The sequence below is a fragment of the Argentina silus genome (assembly GCF_951799395.1).
Source record: "Argentina silus genome assembly, chromosome: 6".
Lineage (NCBI taxonomy): Eukaryota > Metazoa > Chordata > Actinopteri > Argentiniformes > Argentinidae > Argentina > Argentina silus.
Window position 1 is genome coordinate 6,894,221 of NC_139660.1, and position 22,160 is coordinate 6,916,380.

Below are 22,160 nucleotides of genomic sequence, written 5' to 3' on the forward strand. Positions count from 1 at the left end.
GGTGTGTGTGTGTTTGATAATTATGCAATCAGAGAGTTGCTTATCATTTGATTTTTTCTTTTAACTTATTTTGCCCCATAACTGAACTTTAATTTGATGCTTCCATTGGTTTGATTCTATTTGCACAGGGAAGGTGAAAGTACATTTCAGCAAGGTGGGGGTGGGGGGACATGGTTAATTTCATGCAAATAAAAGGGATGGCAGCAAAGAGGAACCGAAATGAAAAACAAGTCAATTTGTTCACTTTATTGTACGAGGAGGAATAAACTCGAGCGACACAGAGTGGAAAAACTTACTTTCGAAATGCATGAGTTTGATTTCTGATGTTGATGGATTGAGGGTTGTCGATCTTTTCCAGTGTCTAGTGTCCTCCTCCACTTCAAGTAATCGAACCGCCCCTCCTGGCGTAATCGAGAGCATCGGAAAAAGTGGAGAGGGGTATGCGTGATCTTGATAGATAAACTAACCTACAGCGCATTTTCACATACGAGGAAACATATATTCGGCTTATTCCGGAAGCAGTAGAACTCAGGTAAATGATGTGAATTGCCTTTTCTCCTCTGCGCTTACAGCAGAGTCTGTCTTAAACTGTCCCTAACCCTAACCCATTTTTTTTTAATCAAATTTCTTCAATTTCAAATCGACCGGATTGATGACTTTAGTTGGGCTTACTGACAAGCAGACAGACAACATTTATTTCCTGAAAATGATCGGGGCGTAGATAACATTTTAAAAACCCATGTATTATGTGTGTGTTCATCTATATTGTAGCCCTAATATGTAGTTTTAACAATGTAGTCATTCTACATTAATTGATAACATGAGTAATTCAAAAGAAGAATTATTTGCGTGTAGGCTATACCAGTCACAAGTCAGTGGAAGTTGCAACAATGTGTCTTCTGTAGTGCGCTCTGTCATACCCACTCAAAGGCGTGACTGGCACCCAAGAACCACTACATCAAGATGACTTCAGCCACATTCGAGTTTACAATCACAGATGCTGTGAGCATTGTAGAAACGGCGCTTGGTAAACAGTAACCATAAAAGTGCTATTTATATTTTCTTCCTCTCTCCAAATAGGACAACACTGATTGAAGTCACAGTAGAACAGGTAGAGATGGGTGACTGGAATATGAGCCTGGGGACTTTGAGTGACAGTGCTCTAGGCATGTTAGGAGACATACTCGACAATCCAACATGTGGATGGAAACAACTGGCAAGTGTAGTCAATGAGCAACCTCGATATCGCTGCAGGTGAGAAATTACACCTAATGAGTAACGTTGCCTTGGACTTAATGCATAAACTGAAGCTCAGTGGGCTAACACAGTCCTGCAGTGCATAGACATTTGATCTCCATCAATCCCATTGACAGTGATTTGTTCTGGCTGAATTCTTCCATGCAGTGAGAAAGAGTTGACCAGCTGCTCGCTCCAGGTACTCAGTCCCTCAGGCAGCCCTGGTCGATACCTCCTGGCTAGGCTGGCTGACCGCTCCTGCACCCTGGGCTGCCTGCTCCATTGCCTGAAGAAGATGGACCACCAGGACGCTGTGCAGTACCTTACTGCCATAGGTAAACCACAAATCGCTGCATAAGTGAAGACAGTTTATTGTCTATGTAATTCAAGCTCAAGAACTGGACTGAGAGTCAAAGGTACTTTCCAAGTAGTAAATAAACACAAATCTGGCTTACAGTAGGTCAGCATAAACTCAATTGTTTGTACGTACTGTTTGTTTGTGCGTGCGTGCGTGTGTGTGTTGTGTAGTGACGGAACAGATTCAGATCACAGTGCAGCCCCAGCCCCAGCATGTTCCAGAAGGAGGCAGAGTGGTTCTGACCTGCAAGGCCACTGGTCCTGCTGGGTTAGGCTACCAGTGGTTCAGAGGCAAAGATGAGGTCGGTCCTACAGTTACAGTCATAATAACAACAAAACACAGGCAATAATGCCAATATGACCAGTAGGCTACCCCCATAGCACTTGCATTAAAGCATATTTGAGATTGAAACTGCTATACCTATGCAATGCAAATCATTATCATTATATTGAACTTACAGTAGGAAAACTGGTGGAGGAGTTTCTACTGTGAACCACCTGCAATGAGGGTACCTATTGTCTGTTTTAGGTGCTGGGGGGAAGTGGGCCAGAGCTGGTCATTTGCCCTGTAACCCCAGCCCATAAGGGACACTACATATGCCGGGTTAACTACGGGGAGAACTTCATCTTCACCCAATGGGCTCAGGTGCGCCTGGTCAGGTCAGCCGACTCCAGCTCAGGTAATGTAATAACCAATCAGCTGTCAGAATATACTTTAGTTCAGTCAGGAAGACTCATGTAGCTGATAAGCCAAGAATGGAATGGAATGGAAGTGATGCTGGTATTGGAACATACAGTAAATGTACATGGCAATATATTGGCAATATATGTTGTCTAGCTGTGGGTATTTGATCATGACAATATCTGACAATACATTTTGTTTTGGCGTCTAGGCTCTGCCCTTTGTGGATTTATCACCATGAGTAATACTGTAGTAGTTGCTGTTTCCCCCTTGTATTACCGTGTCCTATCCTATGGCCTAACCATGTCCTAACTGGCTCCTTGGTGATGTTCTAGGTGCCAGTAGCAGTTTCTTCCCCCCCTCAGCCAGTGGGCTGCGTATCATCTGCCAGCCCCAGACCAAGGCTATTGCTGAGGGGGACTCCTTGTGTCTGGAGTGCCATGCTGAGGCCAACCCTCCTGCTCAGTACCAGTGGTACCGCAACAAGGAGCCCATGCCAATGGGCAAGACATGCTCACTGAGGGTTAGTGCATTTGGGTCACCTAATACTGTTGTTTATTTGAGCTACATCCTCCACTTCTTTTCTGGGTCATACATATTAATTAAACACTGAAATCTCACACCACTCTAGACAACACCTCAAACCTGAAATTCAGGTAAATGAGAAGTTGTTACGAATTGTTACGGCCCCGCTGGAGTCCATCTTAAAAGTCTCACTGTATCAGAGTTATATGGGACCCCTGTGCCATCTTGGTGTGGCAAAATCAGGTTGTAGAAATATAGCCTTTTCCCCATATGTTCTGTTTTGTGTGTGTTGTATGTGTATGGGTTGTTGTCTGTATGATTTTCATAATCTATTGTATGAAATACTCTATTCTATTCTATTTCATGTGTGTCATGGTTTGTGTGTACTGTAGATCCCATGCGTAACCACAGCAGATCGGGGACAGTACAGCTGCAGAGTGTTCAACCTCTACCATGAGGTGTGGAGCGACAGTGTCCACATCAACATCGGTGAGAGAAACGGTGTCCATTTGGCAATGGTGGTATTTTTGGACATGACTGGTCAGACATTAGCCCCACTAATTGACGTCGAATTGGGTGTTTGGCACAGTTTTAGGATTCTTACTTGAAACAGTTGAATAATTATTTCCAGTTCTCTGAATAGCTGTTTTGATTTGAACACCACTGAAAGTGCGTGACACCCTGCCATGAATAACTTCCTGCTGTGTGGTTACTGTAGGCCCACGCTCCTTCATTGATGTGAACTGGGGAGAAGTAGCTGGCCTTGCAGGTATTATTGTATTTCAATTAGCTTCCTTCTTTTTCGCATGCAGTATATTGTTGACTGTTTTTGACTAAATAATGTAATCTGTTTTATGATGATATATAATCTCTGTTTACAGCTATCACTCAAAGCAGCCCTGCTAGGCAGATTAGTAAATTCTATGGTATGTGCAATAGCAAATTTACATACACACAGTACATTTCCCACACAACCAATGGGGAGACGCAGTAGAAACATGTTGTATAAATCGACAGTTAATCTGGTGTAAAATGAGTACACCATACAGTATTATTCAACTTCAATACTATTTAAAGTACAGTTCATAATGTTCTGAAGTATTTCTCTCTCTCTCTCTCTCTCTCTCTCTCCCTCTCCCTCTCCCTCTCTCTCTCTCTCTCTCCCTCCCTCTCTCTCTCACACACACTCCTACTCACTCTCTCTCCTCTTACCCTGATGTCCCCTGTCCCCTCCAGCCACAGACAAGGTGGCGCTGCTCATGGGCAACATGAACTACCAGCACCTCAAGCCACTGCGTGCGCCCATGGCTGACGTACACGAGCTGACAAACCTGCTGAGACAGCTGGACTTCAAGGTGGTGTCCCTGCTGGACCTCAACTGGCAGGAGATGCACAGCGCTGTCACAGAGTTCCTGCTGCTGCTCGACAGAGGGGTCTATGGTCAGTTTGGGGTTTTTCGGCTCCAGTCCTAGGGGGCCTCCACAGCATGCACATTTTTGTTGTAGCCCAACACTACCAGTTATAGTGCTCTTGAAAATGTATTTCTATAGGAGGGTTACTCTTCTCTGAGCTCTTTAGTTTCGCAGTACTGCTAGTGTACTTTCCTCCCTGGCAGATTTTATAGATCACATAAAGCCCACATAGTTTGTATGTGAAGAAGATTTTGATTGGTTATTGGCATTGATCTGCCAGAGATTCCATTCATCTGTCGTCCCAGGTCTGAATCAGTCCTTGATGAGTGAGGACGGATGAAAACCATCAGTGCTGCAGGACTGAAAGGGGAACTAACAGTGTACATGTTGTGCCCTTAAAATATCACATTGCTAGTATGTATTAGTGTAAAGCTGTCTCTAACCCCCCCCCCCCCCCCCCCCTTCCTTCTTGTCCTGTATGTGCTATTCCAGGGTTGCTGTACTTTGCGGGTCATGGTTATGAGAACTTCGGTAACAGCTTCATGGTGCCCATCGACGCCCCAGCCTCCCACACGTCAGAGCACTGTCTGTGGGTGCAGGATGTGTTACAGAGGATGCAGGAACGAGAGACTGGCCTCAATGTCTTCCTGTTGGACATGTGTCGCAAAAGGTACAGCTCTTATCATCGTTGATCTATAACGACAATGTTATGACATTATTATGACAGTGTTGTTAGTTTATCTGATTCATGTCTGCATTATAACTTGTATTGTTCTTAGAAACCTGTACGATGACATCATTCAACAACCAGGACCACTGAAAGTGACAGCAAACATAGTGTTCGGTTACGCTACGTAAGTTGCTTTACCTTTGATGCCCATCTTCTTACTATACACAGTGGGGCCCAATCAAGCCCTGTGTTCATATAGAGGATTAAATTAGTTTGAGTATTCTGGAAAAGGATTCCACCATCTCTGTCAGAAGACAAGGTGAAACGGTTACCATATTTCTTACACCTATCCAATCATCTCAAATCTGTACAAGTGCGCAGGGGGGAAGGGACTAGGGGTCGTTTTGGGATTGGGTGTTGGCGTCACAGTGTGTGTTTCTCATGTCTGATTGCGTCCAGGTGTGTGGATGCAGAGGCCTACGAGGTGAACAAAGACGACCTGTCCAACGGCATCTTCATCAGATTCCTCAAAAAGAGACTCATGGAGGACGACAAGGTCACTGTGATGCTGGACAGAGTGGCTGAAGGTACGAGGGGTTACATTTAATACACTAAATACATTCAATACACTCATTCTTGGCCTACATTCAATACCCACAATCCATTCAGTAAGGCCTAATATGTATTGTGTTGACATTATGTAATGTTTTTACTCATACTTGATATTGCTCATGAAAACATTTCCTACTTTGGATTTGTCGCGGGTTGTATGTGCATTAATACTGTATAACCTTGTGTAGACTCTTAGCTCCTCCCTCTGTCTACGTGTGTTCACAGACATGGGTCGTTGTGAGATCACGCGAGGGAGGCAGGCTCTGGAGTTACGCAGTAACTTGTCAGAGCGACGTGCCCTCACCGACCGCATCCAGAGCTCTGACTGTCCAGCTACCACGTCAGCACGCAACCTGCAGTGGGCCATCGCTCACGGTCAGTCCTCTGAACACAACCACCTCACCATGAACCAGTGTTTCTGTTGTAGCCTACTGTAGCACTAACACAACTTGTTTCAACTTGCCAAATGCTTAATGGTTAGTTGAATCAGGTCAAAACTAGAACACCAACCATGTGTCCTAGAACTAGAGCTAGAACACCAAACATGTGTCCTGTGCACTCTAAGAATGCCTAACAATAGCACTGCCTGTCTCTGCCCAGTCCTACCAGAAAGCCGCAACCTGCAGTTCGACTGTGGTGTGAAGGTGCAGCTGGGCTTCGCTGCAGAGTTCTCCAACATCATGATCATCTACACCAGAATATTAGAGAAGCCTAAGGACATTGCTTCCTGTTATGCCCAGCTCACAGACTTCCCTGAGGTGAGTTGGTCAATTGTACCAAATGTCTCAATAACGTCTGTAGTCTTCTAGTGCAGTATAATTAGGCTTTATTATCTTTAACAATCATTACATAAAAAGTGTCAAGTTTTAGAGTGGTTACATTTGTCTTTCTTTTATGTACTGTAGGCCTCTTGTAGATGTAGATGGTGTAAAGTGTATTTTGATCCTAGAAATGAGTAATGGCTACAGTTACACTGTAAATACATGTATTATTATAGCTTTATAGTTTCATTGTCGTACTTTACGGCAGGGTCTGGATATCGATCTGAAGAAGTGTAACCAGGAGAGCCTGTTAGAAGCAGGCAGTTTACTGTTGACCATGGCCAATCTGCTTCCTGCTCCAGAGGAGCCCAGCCTCTACACCCGCCTCAAGAGCCTGCAGAGACTCAAGGTCGGGTTCCGATCACACATATTCGTTCTTCGCGTTACCCCCACAAACACTAGACTCGACCAATGTTAATGTTCAGAATTCTTATGGGGGGGTACATGCAACACATCACTATCATTTTGAGTGTGTCCAGCTTTGATATTTAAATGCCCAGTAATTCCTACCCTAGTGTATATAAGAGTTTGAGTATATCTTGTTGATTAAACTTTGACTGTATCCCTTATGGTCACTGCCTATTAAAATATATTTAGTTCTGACAGTGTCTTTGCCTTTTTTCATTTCAGACGGAGCTTACGTTCACAGTGTGTCTTCAGTACCAGTATTCAAATTTGGACGAGGAGGTCCAAGAGAGGCAAACAGTCACCGTGGGAAAACCACTGGTCTCCAAGCTGAACCTCTACGAACCCCGTCTCCCCCGCTCCTGCTCTGCCTCCTCCTCCTTCGACCTTCAAACGTTCAGTCTACCTGAGTCCTCCTCCTTCGCAGAGGGCTTTGGGCTAAGCTCCCCTGCCTCAGAGACTTCCTCCATTGGTTCAGCCTCTACTTCCTGGTCGTATTACCCCCAGCCTGGAGAGTTGTCCGCCACCACATCTTCAGTTACTAAGAAGGTCAATCTACCTGTGGAGAGTGAATGTCCTGAAGATACCCCTCAGCCTCTTACTACAAGCAAAAGCTTGCCTCATGGTGATGGAGATGACCTCACGTACAAGTTCAGTAACATGTATAATTTCCATTCCTATTAGTCATGTCTACTTGCAGTTTTAAGCTGATGTGCGTCCCCCTCTGTTTGGTCTATACGCATTAACTTATTGTGCAACTTACTTTACAAAATGTATTCCATAAACTGCTTTGTATATGTAAAAAATGAAAGAAAGAAAAAAAGAAATATAATGAAATTGCTTTGTGTGTGTGTGTGTGTGTGTGTGTGTGTGTGTGTGTGTTACTGTGCTTATGTAAAAAGGTGAATGAAAAGTTCAGGATTTTTTTTACATGATGGTTTGTAAAAAACAAAACAAAAAAAAACGTTTAAATAACTTTGTAAACAAACATTACTAACTTAATAAAATAGTTTTGAGACATATCCTTTTGTGTCCCAAATGACTATTGTAACTTGTTTCACAGAAGACAACTAAAAGATGGAAATTTTGTCCATTTGAAATGATGCTCCCTATCCTTATGTTTCATGAACAATTCGCTGCAGGTTGGAAAAGACTGGATACTGAGGTGATATGTTGAATATTTTCCATATTCTGGTTTACTTTGATTTACTGTCAAATCAGGTGCATGTACAGTTACAGGTCTGTATTATGCATGTATACTGTATCATGGGAGTAGGGTGAAATTGCCCCTTGATTCTGATCTTGGGTCGGTTTTACCCTAAACTGACTCTAGATCCGTTGGTTACAGTAGTCAGACTACGCATGCGCAGTGCTATACATACATTATCTCTCTTTTGCTGAGGCACTCCATTTTGTAACAGTGAGCCGCCTGTTTTCGTGCAAGATAGCAGTAGCTGGTTTTAGCAAAATAACTTAATTCTCAGTGTGACCATGGCTGAAACCTCTTCGGCAGGAGATGCAGGGGCCGTTGAGATTCCGGAGGGAGCAGGCGTTCGCAAATTGTCGGAGCTGAGAGTCATTGATTTGAAAGCCGAATTGAAAAAACGAAATCTGGACACCACTGGTATCAAGAGCCTGCTGTCAGAGAGGTTGAAAAAGGTAAACGAGCCATGCTAGCTAGCTAGCTTTCCTCCGCCAGTTACAATAGCCCCCCCGTCCCATGAAATCCACATTATACATAATCCAGTTAACTATCTCAATGAATATTTCCACCTATGGTTATATATCTTTATTTGACGTGGATAATAAACGTGGGTATATATATTTTTTGGTTAACTTGCTATCTGTCGACAAACGTGAGCTAGCCACGGCCCCTGCCTTAGCTTCCATTGCGTCAGTCCACATGGTGGCCGCTAGCTAGGCCTGTAGGAACTGATTTGAGGGTCATGTGTTTACATAACCATTGAGTGAGTGACAACGGGCCAGTTCTATACTATTCCGTCTTGTTGACCAACAAACACGTCAACAAATCTAGGGTGAATATTTAGGCTAACGCGCATGGTTTTATATAGGCTTTGAAATGGTCAGTGAGCCAGCAACAGCCATTCATCTGTCTATTTTCATCAATTGAAATATTATTTTGTGTCTGTAATGTGTTTGTAATGCCGTCTAATCTTTGTACTATTAGGCAATTGAGGAAGAGGGTGGCAATCCAGATGAGATTATGGTTGTTCTCGACCAAACACCCAAGAAAGCTGCAGCCAAACGGGCATCCAAAGGTCAGTATGGGGCGGTGGAAGAGATCATGATAAGATGTTATTCATGATAAGATGTGACTGAGGCTCTCTAAACCAATATATTGCATTTCTGCAGGTAAAAGACAGGAGAATGATGAACCGGAGGACTGCACAATTGAGGAGGATTCTGGTGATGGGCAGGTATTCTGAGCATTTGTATTCGTTTTTTTATTTATTTGTTATGCATTCGGTCACTCTGGGTGAGAGTGAGATGAATATCCTAAATGTCGATAAATGACATTTATTGTACTTTCAGGAGGAGCACCAGGAGGACAACCTTCAGGAGATGGACATCTTGGACATGAGCGTGTTGGACGATGCGGAGAACGACAATGGCATCCCTGCAGCGGAGGAGTACGACTCGGATGAAATCCTAAAGTCGCCGTCAGACGAAGGCAATCATGAAATGCCAGCGGAGGAGGAGGAGGAGGAGGCCATGAACGAAGATGGACTAGACAATGGAAACTCTGGCTCTCCTGAGGCAACGGGCGCATCTAAAGCTGAAGAGGTGAGAGACTTGCTGTTGATGAAAAGTACTGTGTTTTTGGTGACATTTTGGTGACTAGCCTTGTCCAGTGAGTAGAGAAATGTCATTTATTATCTCTGTGTGTGTGTGTGTGTGTGTGTGTGTGTGTGTGTGTGTGTGTGTGTGTGTGTGTGTGTGTGTGTGTGTGTGTGTAAATAGGAGACCGGTGAGGCTGGGATTGGAGAAAAGGATGAAGATCTAATTTGCCTATCACCTAAAGAGGTAGAGTCTAAATGGCAATTGAGTACAATTTCCTAATCATTTGTATACTGTGGGAAGAGAAACACTTCCAATGACTCTAATATAACTATAACTATAACTATAACTATATATATATATTTTTATATATAAAATAATTCGTTTGAGATTATAGAATCTTTTTTGTGTTACACACCACTTGAATACATTTCCTTTATTTCTTCAGGTTCAAGAGAAGGATCCGGGGCACGAAGACTCAAAAGGACAAATAGGTACTGTTGAAAAAGGGTTGGAAGTTCATTTGAACGCAGACTTTCTTTTTGCAGTGTTTAACCTGGAATGCAAGTCCTTTAGTTAAACATTCTTGCCTGTGGTTGATCAGAGAGAGACTGGAAACCCAAAGATAATTGCTGGCTGTGTGCTGAAGTTGATTAACTAGAATTTTAAATGGCAGGTAACTAAAAGGTCGATTTGACCCTCTCACATTTGTTGAATACACTCAATGGTTAAAAAGCTTTGGCACTCTGCCAGCAATTGAATAGTGAGATTTCAGTTGTTGCAGGTCATATGCAGTGTTTTTAGGTTGCTACACGAAGACCAAGAAGAAGAAGAGAAGAATCAGATGCCCATCATTTGAAACCAACCATTCAAAATCCTTTTTAGGACTCTGACTAATATTCTCATTGGAGATGAATCTAATGGACTTGTACACAAACCAAAAGAATTCTGAATTTCGTTTCACTTTTCTACATTATGGACATTCATGAAGTCAGCGATTGAATGAAGACGGACCTTCCTGGAGATCTTGTGGCTTTTCTTTAGCTCACAACTCTTTTCTGCCTTGGATCAGATCAGGTGAACTTGAATGGTCGACTTGAATGAGATGGGTTCTAGTTGCTTGGTTTCGTCTCTTTGGTTTTTTCCAGTCTCTTTGATAGGTGTGTAGCCTGATCTGTTATACCTAGTTCTATGACAGAGGAGGGTCATCACCAGTTCCACACGTTAACCATTGCTGTGTTTCAGAAGTGATTAAACTCTGTGCCATTCTATTCCTGTTAAATCCGTAGAAAATGAGAAAGTAGCCGGGTCTTGTTTAGCTGAGCCGATTAATGAAGATCGCCAGGAGCCGCTGGTGTCTGAAGAAGAGCAAGCTTCCGCCGCCGGGGACGCTATGGACGTTCCTGAGGAACAGGAAGACAATGCGCGCGATGCCGCCGAGGCAGCAGCCAATGTGGAGTCAAAGTCGAGCGAGCTGTCGACTAGCGACAAAATGGACAGCAAGGACGTTGCTAAGCTTAGTGAGAGTGAACCGAAAGGGTCCGAGGACACGCAAAATGTCCCTGAAGAAGAGACACTTGACACTACTGAAAGCGAAAGCACTCAGGCTGTTAGAGTAAGCGAGAAGGGCGCGGGCGAAACGACCGAACGCGCTGTTGATTCTGAAATGGGTTCAAAGGCTGAGGGTGAGGAGGAAGAAGAGAAGAAGACAGAAGAAGAGAACGCTGCGGAATCATCGACAGTGAAAGAGTCCTCTTCTGTTGAGGGCGATGATCAGAAAAAGAGGTTTGTTGTTTTCTGTCTACTAGAACAAAATGGCTATCTCTGTTGCATTGGCTCCTTTTGTTAGCAAGTTTTTGGTGCTCTTCTGGAGGTAAAAAAAAAAAAAAAAAGGTCTGCGCATTTGTCAAATTTGTCATTTTGTCATTCCTCCCCCCTTACCCCGCTATCCTCACCTCTTAACCATTATCAAGTAATGTATTTGGGAGTGTCTTTGGCCGTCTAAGGCAGCATAGTGACATCCATTCACTGTAAAATCACATGGTAACACGTAAATGGTACATGCTGATTGTCTGCATGGGGTAAGTATGAATCCTCTGAATGAGAAGATCCCACTATTCTCACATCCAAATATTCATTGTGTGTTCTCTTTGCCTTTAGTTCTGATGAGGAAAAAGGTATCAAGCTGGAATCAGCAGATGAAAAGGGTAAGTTTGAATATTGATGTACCCTCATACTTCAGGCAGTGTGACGCTGAATCCCCAATATTATCCACAAAGGACAGCGTTTTCCGAAAGACACATTTCAAAGGTTTACTGGGACATGCACAAACACAATAAACGTACACACTGGGGAGTCCTGTCCCTGGGACAATGACAGCTTTGTCGCACTAGTCATCTCAGCACTACAAAGCTTTTGAAACCCCCTGTTTGTTGTTTGGTCTTTTCTCACCCATGTCTCTCTGTCGGTCTGTGTTGTAAGAAGCCCCAGCAGGTAGTGCTGCAGCTAGCGGAGGCAGAAACCTGTGGGTTAGCGGCCTAGCCTCCACCACCAGAGCGACTGATCTGAAGACTCTCTTCAGCAAGTATGGGAAGGTCAGTGTCCTGGGAATTAGATCTGCTATTTCTAATGATAACTTCCCTACAATGGAAATGTAAATTTGTAGGCGTTTCTGGCTAATTTGAAAATGTTGATTTTTGTTTACCTTCTCTGCTCATGCGTCCCCCCAATTCTTCTCCCTATTTCCACCTCTCTCAGGTCGTTGGGGCTAAGGTCGTGACTAACGCCCGTAGCCCCGGCGCTCGTTGCTATGGTTTCGTCACCATGTCTTCCACTGAGGAGGCCACCAAGTGTATCAGCCACCTGCACAGGACAGAGCTGCACGGGAGGATGATCTCTGTAGAGAGGGTGAGGCTCTAGTACCCTCTACGCACACACACACACACACACACACTCTTACACAGGACAGAGCTGCACGGGAGGATGGTCTCTGTAGAGAGGGTGAGGCTCTAGTACCCTCTACACACACACGCACACTTACACAGGACAGAGATCCATGACAGGATGATCTCTGTAGAGAGGGTGAGATGTCTACAACCTTACACACACACACACAATAATTATAGGGGAAGTTTACCCAAAATCCATTTTCTTGGGTATTTCCGTTCAATCCACGATGCATACCATCTCAAACTATCATCATTTCGTGTGCAGCTGCATCAAAGCTATCGAGCTACAAGGTCTTTGTTTACTTCCTAAAACAACTCTCATACCGCGTTAATATACGTGGAGTTTTGAGAGTTTTTGCGCTCTGACCAAATGGGCAGAGATGACTCAGAGATCGTGTTGAAACGCGTTTTATTCTGAATGTCTCTACTATTGACTAATGAAAACTGGAAAAGATTCCCCTTTTTAAATAGATTGAACATTCGGAAGCTCTTGTTTTATTTCTTCCTTTCTTCCTTTCTTTCTTTCTTTCTTTCTCCCAGGCCAAGAATGAGCCTGCAGGGAAGAAGCCAGCAGAGAAGACTGACGTGAAGAAGTCTGGCACTGACAGGAGACACTCTTCAGACTCCAAGTCAGAGAAGTAAGAGGTGGCAGCAGTTGCTTAACATGTCAGAAGTGGTCATGTATGTCTTCACCTACCTTAGAATAGAACCATGCTATTTAGGAGCAGGGATGCTACACGACCGTGTCTAGGAAGCTTGTATACATTTTGCCCTGAGCACAACCTAGTGGTTAAACATGATTATGGTGATTATGTATGTTTTCAGTTACCACCTTTCTAATGACTTTTAACCCCTGCAGGTCCGATGCCAACAAGGACGAGAAGGCTGAGGGTGGTGAAGCAGAAAAAGATGGCAAAGGTGAGAGAATAAATTGTCTTATATCACACACTGGCAAATTGATGTGTGTGTATAGGCCTTGTATACGTTGTCAAAGTCATTCAGTGTGTGATGATTGATTGTATGTCCCTGTAGCTCGTAATGAGAGGACAGTGGTGATGGACAAGTCCAAGGGGGAGCCTGTCATCAGCCTGAAAACCAAGAGCAAAGAGCGGGTAAGTTACCCAGACTGGCCCACAGTTATTAAACCTTCACCTCAACCATTTGGTGCGAAGTGGTCATCCTACATAAATCTGCTTTAATTTGATCATTTTTATCATTTAATCCAGAGCACCAAGAGTCGCGACAGGAAGTCGGCGAGCAAAGAGAAGAAGGAGATCCTGTCGTTTGACCAGATCAAGGAGCAGCGGGAGCGTGAGAGACAGAGGCAGCGAGAGAGAGAGATCAGGGAGGTGGAGAGACGCCGACACTCTGGGTAAGGAGCACTCTTGTACCCCACCGCACTGTGGGAAGCTAGTGTCTCAAGCTGTCCATTTATAGTTATTCATCATCATGTTATTTATCAATTGTATTTTATCTTTCTACCGACCTGCCATTTTTTTTCCCAAGAGGAAATACCTGAATGTCTCTTGAATATATATATCTCCAATCCCCCTCATCTCATCCTTAGCGAGAGAGAGCGCGGCGGTGACCGTGACAGCCGCACGGAGCGCGAGCGTATCCGTCTGTTCCGTGAGAAGGAGGAGCGCGAGCGCCTGCTGCGGAAGCGTAACTGGCTGGAGGTGGAGAAGCAGCGCCTGGACGCCGACCGCATGGAGCGGGAGTTCCTGGAGCGAGAGCGTCTCCGCGTGGAGTACGAACGGCGCCGCGAGCAGGAGAGGATCCACCGCGAGAGGGAGGAGCTCCGTAGGCAGCAGGATCAGCTGCGCTTTGAGCAGGACAAACGCCCTCTGAAGAGGCCCTATGACATGGACAGCAGGTGGGACACACACACACACACACCTGCTGTATCTTTGCTTTTGTCTTGTGTCTCTCTCTCACTCTGACCCTTGTCCCTTCCCAGTGTTCACCCATCTGTACCTCTCTCTAGCTTAGGCCCGTTTCCTTTCTCTGTCCTTCCTCACTGGTGCATAGCCCCCATATCTCTCTCTCTTTCTCTCTCTCTCTCTCTCTCTCTCTCTCTTTCTCTCTCTCTCTCTCTCTCTCTCTCTCTCCTCAGTGGTGCACAGTCTCTCTGGCTGGGGGTATTGCCCTTCTCTACCCCAACCTCTCTGCTGCTTCTCTCTGGGTCATTTCATCTAGGAGTGTGTGGTCATTCTGTGTGTGTTTTACTATGACTGACTAAGACATGCTGCTGATAGGAAAGAAGATTGGCCGGAGAAGAGGCTGACCATGGATGACCGCTACGCCCGTGGTTCAGATTTCAGCGCTCGTCAGGACCGCTACCAAGACTTTGACCACAGGGACCGCAGCCGTTACCAAGACGACGGCGTCATGGACAGGTACAGAGTAGGCAGTTGTCTTTGTTGAAAGAGCCACACAAATCAATATGACTTGAATTTGAGTGTGAAGTCAGTTACCACACTTAACTGATCATTAGCTGTCATGACTGTTAATGACTACGGAGGTTTTCCTGACAATGAAACCTGAATTGGGATTTATGTTATTGTAATGTCCTTGTTTAGTAGGTCTTATGATGTTTAGTTAAAAAAAAGTGTCTATAGCATATACCTTGAACAGTGTTGTATGTTTGTGGTTGATCAACTGTGATCTGTCTTCTAGGAGGGACACCACTCGGGCTGTAGTTGGAGAACGAGACAGCACGGTAAGAAACGTTTTCCCTCTTAAAAGACAAGGCTATCAATGCACTCTTAGGCAGGCCCAAAACTGAGCTATTATTGAGATTCATGTAATACTTCCTCCGTTAAAAAATTCATGTAATACTTCCTCTGTTCCCCGTTTGGAAATTACCCAGATCGATTATTTGGTTCTGAACCCTGTTACTCTCTCAGCAGCACTTCTCAGACCGCACTGAGAGGCACGGGAGGGACTCTCGCGAAACCTGGACCGGAGGTTATGACAAGCGCGGCATCAACCCAAGGTCAGTTAATAGTACCTGTATGAATTTGACTAGTTTCACCAGCTTCTTCCCAGTTCTGGTCAATGGCAGTGTGTTTCTCTAGCTGTTCTCCTCTTAAAGGGGCAATCTGAGATTAAAACGATAACAACGATATTGGCGGTCAACTCGCCACTTTATTTGGTGAACAGCTGAGGTGATGGGGCTGGAGAAATGTAACCGCTCTCAAATACATAGATGGAGCTATGGATGCAAGGACTGGTCATCCATGAGATCAACATTATAGTTCAATGTTTTGAAGTTATACAGTGTTTTGTTTACAATTACATTGTTTACAAACAATACAGGTAGGGTATAAAATAAACTATTTGGCCTATCAGCCAAGGTGTCTGGTGGATTTCATTTTTAAATTGAAGCATAGGATTCACAAACCTATGTTTGTTACCTGCTAAAGTGTCTGGTAAGATTTACAGGTTTACCCGGCAATGCGAAAATCTACCCGCATTTGGCAGGTGTTAACTTTTTGCCCTGAATGTAGTGAAACAAGCTTATATGTTTGGTTCTGGTGGGCTAAGATAGTTGAATCAAGTCATGAAGCATTTATAAGTAAGAATCAATGGTTATATATCAATAATTTGAAAGTCCAAAAATCCACCAAACCAATCCCAGGATTGCCCCTTTTGATGTTTCTTGTCCTTTGGTTTCTTTCAGGGAAGGTCGTGATTGGGAATCTGGACGCAAGATAGAAGGAGACAGAACTTGGCAAAGTAAGAGCATTTTTTGCTTAGGAAATAATTTCTACTTTGGTTACATTTTGCACCACGACACGTTACACTGACGTCATACATTCCCTGAAGCATGTCTGATAATGGTGTCTGTTCTCCAGGTAGAGACGGGGGCATTCCAGGCCAAAGCCACATGGCACGGGGTGGAATGGCAAGGTAACTAACACCAATTATGTTACTATTTAAAAAAAAAAATAATCCCCTCATATACCTATACCAGCAGAATGTATGTCATTTTGAAAGTTTGGTACCCTTAAACTACGGATTACATTTGATTTATAGGCATGCATTATATGATATTAACCATATGATTTAAATCTGAGGGGAAAAAGTTTAGATAAACATAAAACAACTAACCAGCTGGTTACACATGAAATGCATGAGGACATGCTCGGTACGGAAGTCGTGGTCTGACTGGTCCTTCTTCTTCCACAGTCGCGGAGGGTACATACCAACAGGAACGTCCCAGTCTCTGTCTGGAGCTCTGAACAGACAGAACCAGATGATGCAGGGGAGCGGCATCCAGGGCGCAGCCTTCGGCCGTCGTTACTGACGTCACAGCTGCCTGAAGATGCCTAACTGTTCCCTGACACACGTTTAAGTGTACTGAAGTGAAGCTGTCTGCTGCTTGTATATTGCTTTGTGCTCACTGTTACTTTTCTAGACCTTTTTGACTTCTCCTCCCCACCCCCCATAAAGGGCAAGAAGAGGGCAATGGAACGTTGTTGTACATCTAGGTTTAAATTTAACACAGGTCAGAATCTGATCATTCAATGGTTTTCATTTTCTGAATGTCCTTATGTTTTCAAAGTTGGATGATTTTCTAGTTCTTGTTTTTGTTTTTGTGTATTTTTAATGCGATTTGTGCGTGGTTGAATCTTGGTAAGAAAGCTCAGGAATGCTTCTCAATACTTAAACTATTTGCTGAAACCTGTGCTGAATTTGATTGGGGGAAAGTCCTAAAAACCCATTTAATGGTCATGATTGTGTTCTGGCCTCAATTTCCGTAACCATCAAATGTGTTATTCAATTGTCTTAGTTTTTGTACATAAAGAAAACACTCTTTTTCAGACTTTGTATTGACACTGTAACATGTTCACAGAATTAACCATGTTCACAATAGGAAACAAACAACCAATCTATCTGACTCAAGTGCAGTTGTTCAATGCTACCACTGGATGTCACTTGTTGGCTATATTTTGTGAAATTTAAAATGCTGTCTAATAAAAGGATTTTTGATTTCTTGCAGTGCAACTGCATAAAAACTGGTTTGTTTAAATTAATTTTTTAGCACATCTATGCATGTTCCATATTTACAGCGTCTTCAGTTGTTAAACTGATCAGTGTATGCAATCACTAGGTACTGATACTGTATTAGTATCTGATCTTTTACAACACTGTAAGTTTAGCACTGCAGAGCATCACCTTTCTGTTATTTAATTAAACAAGTGAACCTGTAACTTTAATGTTACACCTTATACTCATACTTAGAAGTAAGTTGAAAAATGAGGGACTCCTGTACAACTGTCTCTGCATGCAACTGAACAATCTAATAAGTGTAACACTTAAGTCAAAGACCGTTGTCATGTCTACACCACACATCCTTAACATCTCGTGTGCAGTATAGCCAGGTTATGAATACTGCATATCAGTAGAGAGGTTAGCCAGTAATGACAATGCAATCACTGTCAGAAACCTAGCCGTTGCTACACATCTGTGTTGGGGGCCAATATTGTTGTCTAGGAGGAACAGTGCCCTGCTCAAACGGCAAAGTTACCCAACTAGTCCTCAAGGGGTTGAATGGGTTGCACAGAACAGTGTACCAGCCAATGGTGAGGAAACAAGGGGAAAAGCTGCTTAGTATGACAGCCCAATGGGTCAGGATAGAAAGGACAGATCACTGCACCAATTTTGAATATACATGATATACATTAGCTGCATACATTAGCCGCTCAGGTCAGGACAGGCTACATTTCTCTGTTACCAAAGGACACTTCAATTATTTATATACTCAGTACAGGGTTACATACAGCTTATGTAGACATATTTGCTTAGGCTTGGTGTTCACTCAGTCCAACATGAAAATATTAGGAAGTTTCAAAATAATGGAGGGAACTCCCATTAATTTTCACTTCCTTTGTTTTTTTTCCCCCATCTGGAATTGTAGTTCCTCTTCCTCCATTTATGGACTTCTGACTTTGTGGGTTTCTCCAGGGCATGGGCAGTTTCATTCAGACTGAAGAACGGAGAGTGTATATGTTGATTTAACAGGGAAGCATTGATCAGCTTAAATTCAACAAACTTAAAACTTAGCTTGTTGGTGATGCTATTGATTCTCTATTGGATTGTTCTGTCCATTGCAAAGGAATTGTGTGAAAATGTAATTCAACATGCAACATGCAGCAGCCTATCTTCCCCTGCCTTCATGTCACTATGGTTCATGGTAGCCTGCTCTGGACGTGAGAGGGTTCACAACAGGGTGTACAACATGGCACGTAGCACAATCTAGGGTTCACAATCTGGCACGTGCTCTTCATATGAACCAGGGCATGGGTGAATGGGTAACACATGATTTGAGCAAATGGGCGATGGTGCTTAATCAGCAGACTCAGCATTTTAACCACACGTTGGAAGCAAATAAAGTTGAATAACCCCACCCTGGCCACATCTACAGGTCAAGCAAGGGGATATTCTACTGAAACCATAGGGATTCTGTGTTTTTCATTGAAGGTTGATGTTGCAGCATTCTCAGAAAGTGCCTTTCTGGTGCAAGGGCAAGCTTGGAATATTCAATTTCTATCAAACAATACCATTACTTCAAGGATTCACTTTTGAACAAAACACAGAAAATAAATTACTGTAGAACAGGGCGAATGTGTTATTCAAAGACATTTGTTCTTTTGTCCCCTCAGAGGGATTAGCTAGGGATTAGCCCTCAGAGTGGATTAGCTATCCACTAATCTATAAACAGTAGATCATTGGGGCTAACAGACAGATCCTACTCCTGGAGGTGCAGTAGAGAGTGGCTATAAAGGCTCAGGTGTTGGTCCTGTTCTCCCTGAGGAGATTCTCTCTTTTATAGCGGACAGCAGGGGGCGATGTAACACAACATTAACATGAACATTAACATTGACTATGTGTCCATTACCTTAACCTATAACCTCCCCAGGGATAGAATGATTAAAACTGACTGGATTGTGCACCTGTGTGATAGAGAACATATGAAGGACAAGATTTCTTCAAAGAAAAAACTCAATTTCTAATGGTATTGAGTCAGCCTATTTCCTCTTAAAGTGGATTTACGATGTGAACTGATAGCGTATCTTTTTGCAGGGAGCTATGCCATGATAAGATATGGCTTCACCTTTTTCAGTGAGCTGTCTTTGAAGTCCTGAAATAGTTCATTGTGACGGGGTTGAGAAACGTGCAGCCAACTGGGCTCTATGATTCTAGGGGTTGCAGTCTAAAGTTTGGTCCATGGTTCTAGAATTCTATGTTTGCAGTCTAAAGTGTGTTGCATGGTTCGAGGTTTCTATGGGGCAGCCTGGGCAGATTGCCATGGCTAGAACAGGTTGAGGTACCAATTTGAGCTCCTATGCTCCCAATGGAGTTTGTTCAATTTTGCACAACATAATGGGCTCTTAAGATATATGTACTCCAGACTGACCTGCACATTAACATGACATGAATGATGAATGGTGGTGAATGGTGGTCTCTTAAGCATGTTCTATGTCTGTGTCATGTGAGCAATAGGCTCCTTATTGATGGTGACACAGGATGGGCATTGTGTTGTCGGGAGGCATGAACATTTATGTATGTATTAAAGCCCTTTATGAAGTGGGTCATGGTGTAACAAGGGTTAATAGCTGGGTTTGTCTGCAGATGAATGTGGCTAAATAATTACCATTGTCTATGATCCCAGAGAGAACTAAAGAATCCAGCCAGGATTTAGTCTCTCTCTCTAATGGCTTCAGATGCTTTAGGGCTGTTTCTGAATACATTTGTAGGGGTCAGATCGGAAGTCATATGTAAAGTTGGTTTGAATTAGCCTCAGAAGCAACCAAAATACCTCGTAAAAGCTGAGTTAAACTAATGAACCCCTTATTAAGAAAAAGATATCGGCCCTTTGGGACCAGAGCAAGCTGAGTGTGGCTCGTGGAACAGAGAGGAGAAAGTTGCATCGCAGCTCTGACTATCGGGTTTAAAGAGGATTCTGTACTGGACTGGCCTAGACAGGCACATTCACAAAACCTTAGAGAATGTAGAAATGTAATGTAGAGACCAGGTCCCATAGCATGGGGGAGGTAGTGTTTCACCCCCCCTCTCCCTCCCCCCACCACCCCCCTCCATGTGTCCTAGAGTAACCTCCACCTTGTGTGGAGTTTGGTTCCATGTGGGAGGGTTGGGCTGGGCTGTATGTGACGTCATATTTCAGATCAGGCCGTTCACCTCCGGCCAATCGGTTTAAGGCAGGAGACTTTGGGGGAGGCGGTCAGAAGATGAGTAAGGGAAGAGCATTCAGCTCTGAGGAGTAAAATATCAGGAGCAGAGTAGTGGCTACAGGGGTTGTACGGTTAGCCAACGTCAAGCTGTGACAGTCAGACCTAGGTCAAATACATATGTCACATACTTGAACTTCCCATCTAAAATGGAACCTATGTTCGTAGTCACAGAAGTGCAAACCACAACGTTAATCAAGCGCACCTCAAATATTTGACCCAGGTCTTGTGATAGCAGGAGGAGGAATAAGGGTCTTAGTCTTCACATCAGTGTCAGTAGGTCAGTGTCTGGCCAAACTGAATTTCAGCATTTAGTGATCAGGCACATTCTTACTGACATTCGGCAATATTATTGAGGCATCATAACATCTCTTGCACAACACAGTTACTCAAGTTGTTCAACAGTCATTCTTCATTTATTACTAAATATGATCATTTTATTTGTTCTGCCATTTGGACCCGATGTGTTTTTGGCCCTTATATGGTGCCTCCTTGCTTGTCTTGGCCCAGTTCTACCTCTCTCTCTCTTCATATGGTGCAGCATACCCCAGGGCAGTTGCGTGTGGGTTCAGGAGCAGAGAAACTTATCTGAAACGTAACCGTCCCTCCTAAAGACCTCTTCATCCCCACTACCCCCCTGTGCAAGTTTTTCTCGTGAAAATAAATGTAAAACAAACAAAAAAATCTTCCTTTCTTCTAGCATTGTGACTGCCAATAGCCCCTGGTCCTAGCATAGATTACCTTTTCTTATGATGACTGATGGATAGATGATTCACTCACTTAGACAAATGTATTTGTTGTAAGTCGCTTTGGATAAAGGCGTCTGCTAAATGCCATAAATGTAAATGTAAATGTAAATGTAGAAAAGCACTGGAGTTGGCCTGCATCACTGAGGAGATGCCTTTCTCAGCTGTGGTCCGTTTATCATGTGATACTCCAGGGCCTGAAACATGGCCAAAATAAAACACACTTGTACAGTAAAAAGATGATTTACAGCCAAAGATGACATCCAGATTTGTCTAATCTGTCCGATAGGACCCATACTTTAGACAGTAAATGTGGAGAGCACAGAGTTGATTGAATGATAGTTTTATCAAGGCATTGTTTTGTTGAGGTCCATTCGGGATGGGAATATCTGCAGATTCTCATACACCACTATACTACCATATATCAAATATCTGGGTCATGCTACTTAGCAAATAAAAGGATGTTTATGAATACATAATATGATTTAAACTATGGGTTCTCACTTCTCTTTTATGGTCATGAGAGACTTTTTATTTTTCCCAGTCACTATTTTAAGTAGCCTTATTTATATCCTGATCACTGGGGCAAAAACTCCCCCCAATCAGTGACAATAATGTTCCTCAAAACTGTCTAAAACAGCCACTTTCTTTCATAGGATATTCTCCAAATAGCTCATATATTATGCCTC

General features: G+C 43.5%; 2 protein-coding genes across 5 annotated transcripts; both read left to right on the plus strand.

The window, feature by feature from the left end:
* The first annotated feature begins 252 nt into the window (after positions 1-252).
* Positions 253-7,731, plus strand: malt2 (MALT paracaspase 2). The gene is made up of 17 exons (XM_083671238.1): positions 253-532; positions 1,081-1,254; positions 1,405-1,571; positions 1,765-1,895; positions 2,123-2,273; positions 2,611-2,798; positions 3,193-3,289; positions 3,519-3,569; positions 3,682-3,726; positions 4,037-4,240; positions 4,705-4,882; positions 4,992-5,066; positions 5,342-5,469; positions 5,720-5,869; positions 6,095-6,252; positions 6,524-6,664; positions 6,946-7,731. The coding sequence occupies exons 2-17, from the start codon at positions 1,118-1,120 to the stop codon at positions 7,402-7,404; spliced, it is 2,460 nt and encodes an 819-aa protein (XP_083527364.1). The 5' UTR covers positions 253-532; positions 1,081-1,117; the 3' UTR covers positions 7,405-7,731.
* Positions 7,732-8,133: 402 nt separating this feature from the next.
* safb (scaffold attachment factor B) lies at positions 8,134-17,485 on the plus strand. 4 transcript variants are annotated; one of them, XM_083671155.1, is made up of 21 exons: positions 8,134-8,379; positions 8,909-8,999; positions 9,094-9,158; positions 9,274-9,525; positions 9,703-9,765; positions 9,968-10,013; positions 10,809-11,304; positions 11,680-11,726; positions 12,001-12,113; positions 12,277-12,426; positions 13,008-13,105; positions 13,327-13,385; positions 13,500-13,579; positions 13,694-13,839; positions 14,035-14,343; positions 14,726-14,866; positions 15,147-15,189; positions 15,377-15,465; positions 16,153-16,208; positions 16,328-16,382; positions 16,662-17,485. In XM_083671155.1, the coding sequence occupies exons 1-21, from the start codon at positions 8,212-8,214 to the stop codon at positions 16,777-16,779; spliced, it is 2,685 nt and encodes an 894-aa protein (XP_083527281.1). In that variant the 5' UTR covers positions 8,134-8,211; the 3' UTR covers positions 16,780-17,485. The 4 variants fall into 4 exon arrangements, with proteins under 4 accessions (XP_083527281.1, XP_083527282.1, XP_083527283.1 ...); XM_083671156.1 differs by having other exon boundaries at positions 15,380-15,465; XM_083671157.1 differs by having other exon boundaries at positions 12,004-12,113.
* The last annotated feature ends 4,675 nt before the right edge of the window (positions 17,486-22,160 follow it).

Excerpts from the sequence above, each read along its gene's own strand:
- safb (XM_083671155.1), top strand. The coding sequence starts at position 8,212 with ATGGCTGAAACCTCTTCGGCAGGAGATGCAGGGGCCGTTGAGATTCCG. Across the intron at positions 11,727-12,000 it reads GGAATCAGCAGATGAAAAGG|AAGCCCCAGCAGGTAGTGCT; the intron begins GTAAGTTTGAAT and ends CTGTGTTGTAAG. Across the intron at positions 15,466-16,152 it reads AAGCGCGGCATCAACCCAAG|GGAAGGTCGTGATTGGGAAT; the intron begins GTCAGTTAATAG and ends GGTTTCTTTCAG.
- malt2 (XM_083671238.1), top strand. The coding sequence starts at position 1,118 with ATGGGTGACTGGAATATGAGCCTGGGGACTTTGAGTGACAGTGCTCTA. Across the intron at positions 1,255-1,404 it reads CAACCTCGATATCGCTGCAG|TGAGAAAGAGTTGACCAGCT; the intron begins GTGAGAAATTAC and ends TCTTCCATGCAG. Across the intron at positions 6,665-6,945 it reads AGAGCCTGCAGAGACTCAAG|ACGGAGCTTACGTTCACAGT; the intron begins GTCGGGTTCCGA and ends TTTTCATTTCAG.